The 12,099-nt window shown below is 40.4% G+C and overlaps 1 protein-coding gene across 1 annotated transcript in view; it reads right to left on the bottom strand.

Moving 5' to 3' along the window:
- CUNHXorf57 (chromosome unknown CXorf57 homolog) overlaps positions 1-12,097 on the bottom strand; it is a gene marked incomplete at its 5' end in the record, with an annotated part of 29,342 nt that extends 17,245 nt beyond the window's left edge. The window contains 8 exons of the mRNA XM_019521051.1: positions 188-367; positions 861-965; positions 4,339-4,461; positions 4,547-4,638; positions 4,951-5,059; positions 8,033-8,225; positions 9,190-9,332; positions 11,605-12,097. Of these exons, the coding sequence (XP_019376596.1) occupies positions 188-367; positions 861-965; positions 4,339-4,461; positions 4,547-4,638; positions 4,951-5,059; positions 8,033-8,225; positions 9,190-9,332; positions 11,605-12,097 (1,438 nt within the window). The remainder of the gene's footprint in view (positions 1-187; positions 368-860; positions 966-4,338; positions 4,462-4,546; positions 4,639-4,950; positions 5,060-8,032; positions 8,226-9,189; positions 9,333-11,604) is intronic.
- Positions 12,098-12,099: the final 2 nt, after the last annotated feature.

Here is a 12,099-nt window from a genome sequence, read left to right as displayed (position 1 = left end):
GATCCACTGTAGTTAACATATCTATAACCATTTACATCAGTAGAAGGTCTGGTCTATCAATAGCAGCTACGGAATCAATTTTTAAGATGCATTTGTGTAACAATTAACATAATGCATTTCTTGACTAAATGCTCTAGAAGAAGGATCCAGAAGAAAGTGGGCATGCACATATATGGGGTGTTTATACCTTTATTTATACTTCTATTGTTTTTACAGTATTCCAGAAAGGTATTTGGCAATGGTGGAAAAGGGTAATATCCACCAATGACAGTTTTCTTCATTTGATCAGCTTCGTTTTGAGTTTTAATCCACCTAATAAAGTTTTTCACTTTGGTATCCTTGGTATATGGTTGACCTTTGTGCCACCCTATTAAAACAAGAGATTTAGGAATTAAAATAAAAGAATTAACCAGGTCACTTCAATTGGCTTCTATCTACATAAAAAAAAATCTATCTTTTCTTTTCCCTTTCTGCATGCGTCTCAGAGAGGAAATCTAACTACTTTCCTGTACCTGCTGAAACTTGACTGGTCCCAGGTTTTAATCTATTCAATAAGACTTGGATACATTAGGGCATGGGGGGAAAAAGAGAAAACCTAATTTTTTTAAGAAATAGAAAACTTAACTGTATCCAACGAGGGACAGACTCCCGAGGATTTTAAAAATTGCTTTTCAGTAGAATGGAAGGAGCATGACAAGGTATGCAACAGCATAATAGCTGAATTTGCTATAAAAGCAAACTGCTGTTCTTCAGTATCAATAAAAGTCACAGAGATATACAACAGCTCCAGGATCTCATTTTCTAAAATGGTAGATGTATAACCATATACAAATGTATTTGTTTAAAACAAATGTATTTACCTGTAACGAATATCTGACTCTCATTCGATGTTGTAAGGTAAATGGGTAATGGATGTTCAGTGATGTTTCGTACCACTCTCATCTGTGTACACACTAAGTACATCACTAGAAAGAAAGAAAGAAATTCTGTTGGTAATAATATATCATTAACAGTATTGCAGTTTCAAAGTTTTCTCATATCAAAGTGGATACTAAAAACAAAGATAGCTTAGCTCTCGGTTCTACAAACCCTGAAATATGTGTTTAATCTTTAACTTTGTGTTAAAGGATTGCCACGTGGAATCTAACTGGATTTGCAGCTGTTAAAGATGCAACAAGGATATCCTGATGCGTGTTAAGCATGTGTGTGTGTGTACACAAGATTAGGGCCCTAAACAGCTGTGATATGATTAAAGTTAGTAAGTTTACTTTTACTTTTTCTCTCTGGAATGTGATGTTCAGGTACAGATTACAAATTAGGCATAACAAACCACCCAGATGCCATAACAGTGTTAACAAAAAACAAGCCCACTCTTTCATTAGGCTGCTTACTAGGTGCACTAGAATAATTTGAACTTTCCCAGGGATATTAGTTTAGTACGCTATTTGATTTATGCACAGGAACTTAAGTCTTCATGATTTCCCCAGAACATTCAAAACCATTTCAAATCCACATACTGTGTTAGGCCCTAGTTCCTATATTCTAGCAATCAGAGCTGGATGTGAAGCGCCTTTTTTTTTTTTTTAAATTATTAAGCATTTGGAAGGCAAGAGAGAGAGACACACTGATTCTATATAATGTGGATTAAAGGATTTCTCTGGAATGTGACAGACCTAGGCTCAAGTCCCTGTTCTGAATCTGGCAGAGAAGGGACTTGAAAATGGGTTTCCAATATCAGCTCCAGAAATACTAGGCTATCAGTTATTCTGGTTGGTTCATTGATTGGTCCTTCTCTGTCTTGGTTTTTTCCCCATGAAAATTTTGGAAAGGTCTTAATATTACTTTTCTACTATAAACAAAAAAAAGAAATCTTGAAGCTCAGAAGGCTTTGTCCAATGGAACAACTAGCTAGTTCTTTATTATCAGGCACTGGGAAGAAACAGCCAATGCAAACAACTAGAAGTAACAGTTAAAGTAAGGTACAATTTTACATTTGATTTCACTCGTTTTCATGTCAATTAGTTTGAAAAAGAATGTGATGGTTAAAAGAGGTTAACGGCTGTGATGCCATTCATCACAGAAGCCCTACCGATCCATACCTCTTTCCCTTAACCCACAAACACAGCAGTGACTATTTTATGAGAAACAGCAGTTTATTTCTTTGCCCCTAGCCATGAACTCTCATCATGCTCCACTGGTTAGAGCTGTAGTCACTCACATCACTGTTGGTTCTATGATGCATACTAATCACTGTTGGTAAGGGAAAGAAAGTGCTATTGAAGGTGGTACAGTTGGACAAAAAGATGCATCAACTTCAGTCATGCTCAAAGCAGAAAAGAAACACCAAGTACTAAATACTAGAGAATATAAAAATTCCTTAAAAGCTGCTGCAGTCAATGACATGAAAACAAGTAATCTTACTTAGGAATAAAACTATTCAGTTCAGTCTTTTTAATGAGAGCAGGATAAATAGGGTCTGGATTATCTTGACTAAGCACTTGGAAAAGATATTCAGAAATATATTAGCCAAGTCAATAGAATTTTAAATAAAACAGAGAATTAGTATGTTTCCCAAAGTGCCTTTCAACATGCTTTATCCTTAACATGAAAGTAGTCCCTGGAGTGAATATGCAGTTAATTCCTAATGTTCAGTCAATTCTTAGACTTTGCTAGGATTGCTGATGTGGGTAAGAAGTGTCATTGCAGTCTTTGTGATATGGACTCTTACCTACTAGGGGTCTAGGCTAAAACCATAGACTTGTTTCATACAAAAAAGTCTCAGTCTGCTCTACGTAAAAATAAGCAGCTTAAAGATGCACATGCTTCATACCCTGCTACCAATCCATCACTTCAGTATATGGTGCAGTTAGATGAACGTTTTAGATGAAAATTTTCAAATTTGAGTGCTCAAAAGTTACATGTTCAAATCTCTATTTATGCACAAAATGAAGTGCTTGATTTGTAGAGCTGTGCTACTAGGTACTTCAGGTGAAGTCCTACCAGTATATTCTCTGAAGTCAAACTATATGCATTCTCTCTATATATGAGAATTCTGACAATAATATGCATTCTAAAAACAATTAGAATAAAAAGAGAGCACAGACCATTTCCTTAAATTCTAAGACCCTATTTTCTGGTTCAAAATGGAATGAAGTCAATGGGAAGTCTCCCACTGATTTCATTGTGTGTTTGATCAGGCTTTAGGACCAGTGCATCACATGATTGCTGTGTAGCTGTTTCTCCCTGGCTGAGAGATCCTATAGTTTTAGGCAACTTTTTATCATCCTGAAGTGACTTCAAATATACATTTACCAAGTGTTCTAACTTATCTTTGCAAGTCCCTCAGAAAAGTGAGCCAAGTACTACATGCATCTCAATTATATCCAGATTTTGCATGAGGTACTACATGCATCTCAATTATATCCAGATTTTGCATGCACTCTCTCATCTTGTCTGCCAGTTCTGACAAGTACCAGGGATCAGGGGAGCACAGTCATGGATGAGAGCTAACCAATAACTGCATTAGCCCATCTAACGGATGGTGCGTGTTTCTCCATTTGTTAGTAGATATTAGCAGCTGGAGGCAGTACTTGGATCCATTGCTTTTATTAGACAATCATAAAGAAAGCAGAATTTCTAAACAGGCCTTACTCTATCTCCACCTGGTCAGTATGTTCCTAGCAATGTTTATTGACGTTCCTACAATTATTTCTACCTCAGGTAAGCTCAAGAACACAAAGTTCTCTCTTAACAACTCAATGCAGAAACTGAAGATTATGAACAAACAGGGAGCCTTATTAACCTGATTATCCTTCCAAACACTTCACTAGTGCGCTGTGATTTCCACTAGTTTCATATTGTTTTCTGAGTGGAGTTTAAAGAGTTACTTGTGACATATAAAGCTCTAAATGGCTTCGAACTTGTTTAGTTGAGAGACTACCTCCCCCCTATATAGAACTGACATAGCTATAGAGTCAGTGGACTTTTCTGAGGTGAAGCCCTTCTCATAAGAGAGAATGGGAGTATCAGTCAGATGTTCTCTTATGTACACAGATTCATTTAACTTTGTCTGAACCAAAGCAAAACAGCCCATCTTACCTAGATTACTGGGCATGTTATGGCATGATAAGGGTTACCAATTTTATTGAGGGGTGCATTGTTTAGGTTTGCTTTCATTCAGGTCATTTATTTTTTGATTCAGGATAAGAAAAATCTATACTGCTATTTTTTTTAAGGTAATGATGTCTGGTGCTTGAAATTCATGCTCATCTAAAAATGTATTTTGCATTGAAATAAATATGAAAATACAACTATCATAATATTAAAAAAGATAAATACTTGGGTGAATATGTTCAAACACATCTGGCTGAGATGTGGCAAACAATTCCAGTATGAATGGATGACTTGAGGTCCCATCAATAACATGTACCCAGCGGCTTGTCCAAAAATCTTCACCATGTTCTGTCCAAAACAAACACACACACAATTACACCACTAAAACTATAATGTTTTGTCAAATATTTTAAACAATTTTTATTAAAGAAACCTTTCTTTTTTGTCCGTTCTGTCCGTCCCACAAATGTCACAAGGCCAATTACATCACAGGAATGACTGTTTGGTAAGTTATCCAGTTCTGACCTAAAAATAAAAATTGGAGAATTTTTATATATAATACACACACACACACACACACACACACACACACACACACACACACACACACACACACACACACACACACACACACACACACACACACACACACACACGTATACTTGTTAGTGACTCAAAAGGGAAATCACTCAGAAAAATTCCTAAATGACAAACAGAAGAGAAAGGGTGGAGGGGGGGGCAAGGGACACAATTATATTTTTTCTATAATATCATTCAATATTCAATGTTAATTAACAAAAACTCAGCCTTCAGGAAATATAGAAATCTTTATTTTACCTAGTTATAAACCGGTATTTAACTTCAGGTAATCTCCATTCTGGTTTAACTATTGATTCCGGAACAACAGTAATTTTTGTTGGAGGATCTCGAACATTCAGGCTGATTTCTGAGGGGGGGAAGAGGAGAGGGACACAGACAGAACAGTATTTTAAGCATGAAAATGCATTTGAGCAATGGAAAACTTATTTTGACAAAATGAATAAAATGAAACAATTTTTGTTACATTTTCTAAATTACTAACAGACCCTCTTGATTCTAGATCTCTATGTGGATACAGTAAGGACTACAACCCTGACAAAGAAAGGGGAAAAAAATATATATAGGAAGAGCACTATATAGACCAGTGGTTCTCAACCTTTTTGTACTTGAGACGCTGCTCAAAGACTCAAGGTGCTCTTTGAAAAATGCCAGCTCTTAGTTTTCACTTCCTTTTTTGGACTACAGAGCAATTTTCCTCTTGCAAAGAATTCAGATCACAACAGGTCAGAATTATTTTAACATTACAAATTCCCATTTAAAAACAGAGTTGATCTTGCAAGTCATGTTTGCACACCGAACAGCGCTAACATTGAATGGCACCCCTGAAAGGATGTCAAGGCAGCAGAGGTTGAAACTACTGGTATAGATCAATCTGTTGGTGGCCAAGGAGGCTTTTTTCAGTATCTTCTGTCAACCAGTACTGATATTAATACTGACTGGCTCTTAACCACTCTGTCCACTGGTTTCACCCTCAAAGAGCACCATAATTTTCAGATAAATTCTAAGAGACGAAACAAAAGGAAAGGCAGCTGGCACAAGTGCTGATATGAACCCGAGCAGTTATGAACCAGATGTCATGGGGGCAGAAGAGATAGGAAGTAGCGGTCACATTGCTATTTCCCTCTCTGTGCCATTCCACGGCATCTGCAAAGTTAAACATAGCAAATAGAATGGTTCAGGCTGTAGACAGTTTGGTTAACAGAATCATTTTTCATTGGAAACAGGGTTGGGTGATACAAAAAGGGATGGTTTATGGTGTCTGTTTATGCAGGCGATACTCTGAGCTATATGGATAAAAGAATATTCAAATCAAGCCATTTTATACATCTTTGACATCTTAGTAATTTACTATAATATGACATTTCACTGACAGGATCATTCTGAAAAATACAACAAAGTAAACGCATTTTCAGATAGTTATATAAAATGGACCATATCTATTACCCTACAGATTTTTTCTGATATTCTTGCAGTTTACAGTACTATTCTCTATTTTTACAGGGCCCATGAAAACAGCTCATCCATCAATCTATGACATGTATTTTTTAAGTAAAAAAAAGAGTAGCTCTTTGTTGAAAGGAGAAAAAAAACAAGGAATATTGTACACATTTAAGAGGAAAGAAGATGGGTCATTTTTTTACAGTACATCTGCAACCTGCAGATGCCCCATGACACTTCACTGAGTTACTGTCTTCATTCTCCTATTGTGTAGCTATTACTATTTACAGCCTCTTGGTCTTACTTCTCGTGTTGATTTTGATTGCCCTGTTGTTATTTGCACATTACCGCTTGTGGAATGCCAACAAACCATTAAAAATGGTTTGTTTACATAAGAAGTCCTCTCAGATTGGCATATTTTATTATGCCCCTTTGTTGCAGGAAGGTCTGTGACAATTTATAATTATAGTTAGGCTCACTTGTAATCATTAACAGTTTTCATTCATCTTCTTCCCCTCCCCCCACACTGAAATCTCCCTGCCTGGCAGAACAGTTCCCTTTCCTGCCAACTCATCATAAACACTTCAGATGTTAAGATCTGGTCTTAAGGCAAAATATATTAGGCAGAAAAGACACAGCTTTGAGCAGTACCATATACTGTTTATTTTCATGCGGAGTGGCAACTACATTAGCGAAACTGTCACCACTAATAAAAGACTAAGACACATACACCATCCCTCTCCAATACACAGCTTTGCTTGTTTCAAGGAAATGGAGTGGCTTTTCTGAAAGGGTGGCACTGATTAATTCAAATGTGAGTACATTAGGGAAAGGGAGTTCATTTTCAGGACAGGAGAAAGAATTGCTGATGACAAAGCCTAGGGTGAGGCGGTCAGTACTTTGCATAGAGAGCACTGGCATTCCTTGGCTTTAAATCACACTGGGAAACAGCAGAGAGAAAGTCATTTCCTTCTTCAACAGAATCAGCATATCAAGGGCTCCCTATGGCACTTCAGTGCATTGGACAAAAGTCACAGACACAAATGGAGTACATAACGCACCCATCCAGACTGGGTGCTACACTAACACAGAATATGAACAAATCTGTTTTGCTGCTTTAAAAAAATGTGGGGTTGGGCTGCGCCTAGAAAGCATGTATCAACTGCTATGATCTCATACTTTCCTCTGCTGCATCCTGAAGTGGTGCAAGTTAGCCAAGTCACCCTAACTTGGATAATGAATGAAGTAGGGGTAATGCTAGACTGGTTTTGCTACACTTGTATTATTACAGAATCATACAGGTTAACAGCTGCATCATAGCAGCTTATATGAGTATCCTTTGACTTGATACAATTGTTATCCTTTGATCTGATGCATTTGTCTACACCCAAGTTGACTAATAAAGTTGTTTTGTTTTAAAAAAGCTGTCTGTTGTCACTACAAACATCCGCTGGTTGCAGAGACCCCAAAGTATCCAAAGGAGGCTCAAGTTTTGTATTCACTGAAACAGCTGCACTATAAAGAGGAGTCCTTCAGCTAGGGACTCCTGGATGAACAGAGCTACAGGACGCTTCCCCCTTACAAAACATGGAAGCATATAGCCTTACACTTACATGGATACACTTCTCAAGAGGCTAAACATTGGCAGCAAACTGGCCCTACAGATCTGCAAGGGGGTGCAATTCCAAGACTCGGTGCTCCAGGAAACCCCATCAATGTCCTGTGTGTTTCACCTGCTTTTATACGGGAACGGGACATACACAAGCAAGTCAGCTGAAAGCTACCTAATCTTACTATGGCTCCTGTAACTGTCAGCTGCAATAATACTTTCTTTATACAGCTACATTTAATTGAATTGGAACAGATTTCTGGAATACTTAACCAATTGTAGCAAATCTCTTCATCTGTGAATCCCCTGGGGTTGGCTGTGTTTTAAATGGATAACTGGTTTTGATAGCATACTGTTCAAGTAGAAGCACTGTGCCAACCTGCATACTGTTATACCATTCAGGACATAAGGAATTCCACAAAACCATTGACATCATGCCTGAACTGTCAGCAACTTCAAAATAAGCCTAAGAGAAGGGGAAAAAAATAAGTGTTTGACCTTTGGTTACACAGAAGAGAACAACTGTTGTTTTTAAATAATGATTACAATTCCCACTGACTTGACAGTAGTTTGCCTAGTAGTTTCAATACTAGTCAGACTTACCTGAAGCCATAGTTAGCACCAAGTGGTTAAATTCAACAAGAGGAGTGCAAGAAATCTATACCTCCCTGCATGAGACTCCAACTGATGTACTTATTTCTGTTCTTAGCACTGCTAGGTGCTGAAAGGAACAGAAAGAGTTACAATCACTTTCACCTTATTCTGTGCCCCTTTCAGGTGGTTAAGGAAATACCCTGGGTATGGGTACACAAGAAAATAAAAACTAGAAAATGCAGAGAAAAAGTAAAGTGGATTATTAGCTCATCAGGCATCAATAAAGATTTATGAAAGAGACAGGCTTAATGGCATTAGTGCACCATTCACGTTAATAAAGATACTTGCAAACTTTAAAGGATCAAACTAACAACTTATTACTCACTCTACACCTTAAAGACATTTTTCTCCCCCTAAATAAACACACAGATTCAATCACCTAAAAGACAACTTGTCATGATGCTCTAGAGAATTTTGCTATCTGTGATGAAGAGTAACTTGCCTAACTCTATCCCAACTACATGTTCGGTCCAATAAAACATCACCCTCAGAAATCCTTGCCACTCGCATAAGTGCTAGACCATCACAGCTACATCATTACTCTTACACTACCGTTATTTGTGACTGTCAGTCACCAAACTGCGGGTTCAATCATGAAATCACATCTACCTGGATTTATCAGTTCCATATTTTAAATGGCTAAGCTTTTATAAAAGTAACATTTTTAGAGTTTATTTGTTACTGAATGCATGAACCTTAACCATATGGGAATAAAACTGCTTCCATGCATTTTAGAGCTACTCATATGAGAGGTCTAATTCATGTTGCTCTTTTACCTGATATGGAACGTCCAGTCTTTTGTCAGGTTTCCCATAGTACCTCAGTCTAGATTTGTGCATGATTCTCACAAGCAAGGGACGGAAGTGAATTCTGTTTCTCCAGCTCATTTCCAGATGACCAAGGGAAATTAATTTGGATGCTATGGAAAAATCAAAATGATAAAATAGTTCATAAAGTCAGATCTTAACACGTCTGGTGGCAAACGTGCTGCATAAATTGCATCTGTGGCAAACTATTTCCTAAGCGAACAAGATGCTGTGCATTTTTATAACGTTTCTATCATAAGAATCTGTTTGCTAATGTCACACATGTTGGAACTCAGTTCTCAGTCCTTTGTGCATAGCACAGACTATACTTTTAAATTGTGGTGACATACATGTCTAAAGCACTAGTACCACATTTCCAACACATAAACCATCACCATGAGCAGTGGAAAACTATTCTAAAACATACACAGTTCAATGAATGAGGCCCCTGGTCATGCAGCAAGTTCTGCATGACACCACCTGGCACTTCTCTACACAGAGCACAATTCACATCTCCATGCACTGGCAGGGCTGCCTGTAGCAAATATCTCCCTATGGGACCTGCACTGCAATTCATATATTTCAGCTCAGATTTCACTTCAAATATGGATGTAGGCCCCTGTTTAAAAATAATATTCTGAGAAAACACTTTTGGACACCCTGAAAGATCAGGAACCAGCTAGTGGCTCTTAATTTAAGATGTTTTCCCAAATATCTAGAAAAAAAGCAGGGATATTTTTTTAACTATGTTGCAATCTAGGTTTATGTTTGGGGGGAAGGAAACATAACCTTTCACTTGTTGAGATCAAGCATGTATTTGTTAAGCAAACAACACAATAGGGTCCCGTCTCTGATCCGGGGTTTTTATTCTCTCCTTCTTGTGCACATCCTTTCACATCATCAAATGACGTGAGCTTCAGCTCGCTAAAGCTCATGTTACCCATCTAAGGTAAGTAACTGTTAATCAACAAACAACAGAAATAATTTCTGTGACTTTTGTTGTGGACCCCGTCAAACAAAGGCAACAGAAGTACATGCTTCCCAAGGTACGGCCTCTTGAGAAATGTCAGCTAGGTGATCCACAGGATGGATCAGTTTTCCATGGCCTGGATTCTGGGCCTGACACTGTGGCCCCTGCTACATGTTACACATATTATGCAATTAACTGGTTAAATATACAATAAATTTAGGCTGGCCACATGTGCAAAGTAATTATCACATGATAAAAATCACTACCCAACTACAAAGAAGAGCCAACCATCTACAAAGTTAGTGCTTGAAAATGCGTAACAACTCAATGGCTGGTTTTTATCCAGCTATCATTTGAACGTATGGCAATGCCCAGTGAACAAGACCCTAAGGTGAATTCATAGAATCATAGAGAAGCAGAGCCGGAAGGGACCTCCAGAGGTCAGCTAGTCCAACCCCCTGCCTGAGGCAGGATCATTTCTATTCAAACCATCCTATACAGATCCATAATTTAAACTCTTGGTAAAACTGCCATCAACCCTGCCATGGGTAACAGGGAATCATTGTAGCCAACATCCTGCTTCTGTTAATATACACTCACGAGATCCTAGGGAGAAGGCCATGCCCCCCGCTGCAGAGGAACGCAACCACGACCCCCCAGTCCGTACCAATCTGACCAGGGGGTAAAATTCTTTTCTGACCATAAATCTGCTGAGCGATGTTACCCTGAGCAGAGGGGCAAAACCCTCTAGCCATGAATCTGTGGCTTTGGTCCCAGGAAGAGCATGGGCATAGCCCAGATACAATCCCTAGCTCTGACTGCAGCCAACACCCAATGTCTCTGAGGGAGGCTTAAAAAAACGCTGATGCAGGTAGTGGGGGGAAGCAGGCCAAGAAGCCTGGGAAATTCTCATGGCAGGACATAGGCATAGCTATGCCTAGGTCATCCCTGACCAGCGCCTGATCAGCCTCCTTTTGAAGCCCTCCAGTGATGGCGAGTCCACAACTCCCCACAGCATCTCTTCCACAGCCTCACTGCTCTAAAAGTGAAGACGCTTTTCCTGAGATCCAACTTAAACCTACTTGGCTGCAACTTCAGGCCACGGGTCCATGGCCAACTGCAGCAAGAGAGGAGAGACACTTTTCCTCCTCTTTACAGCAGCTCTTCAAGTATTTGAAGACCGCTAACAGGCCCCCTCTCGATCGCCTTTTAGATGAGCTGATCACGGTGAGCTCTTTCAGCCTCTTCTCACGTGACCTTGCAATCATCTTAGGCGCCGGCCTCTGGACCCTCACGAACGTCTCCATATCCTTTTTGAAACGTGGAGCCCAGAAGCACAGCCGAGACTCCAGACGAGGCCTAACTGGTGCCGAGGAGAGAGGCGCTACCACCGCCCATGTGCCGGCGCCACTCACCCTCGACGTCGACCTGGCCTGGTGGCTTCTCGACCACCCACAGGTCACCATACGGGTCCTCGTTGTTCCACAGGGGAAGGAAATGCTTCCTCCCACCCTTCAGAGGCAGCTGGCGGCTCTCGGCGGGTGGCGCCCTCCAGCCCGGGGCCGCAGCCGGGAGGTCGCCCACCACCTCCAGCTGCTCCAGGCACAGGAAGCCGTGGCCCAGCTGCCGCTCCTCGTACAGGTAGGAGCAGCGCTTGACGCGCACCTGGCAACCAGCCCGCAGGGCGCCACGCTGCACCAGGTGGTGCAGGGGGGGTGCCAGGTGGCACTGGCGCTGGCAGGCGCTGTCCGCCAGGGTCACATCGTAGCGGTACTGGGGGCAGGCAGGGGGCGAGACGGCTGCCCCAGGGCCTTCGCCCAGGTACCTCTCCACAGCCACCACCGCCAGGGGCAGGGCAGGCTGCGAGGCCGGGCCTAGGGGCGGCTCCTGGGCGACCCTCTGCAGCCAGG

The sequence above is a fragment of the Gavialis gangeticus genome, unplaced genomic scaffold, assembly GCF_001723915.1.
Source record: "Gavialis gangeticus isolate Ggan-Ray unplaced genomic scaffold, GavGan_comp1, whole genome shotgun sequence".
NCBI lineage: Eukaryota > Metazoa > Chordata > Crocodylia > Gavialidae > Gavialis > Gavialis gangeticus.
This window is presented reverse-complemented; position numbering and strand designations above follow the sequence as displayed.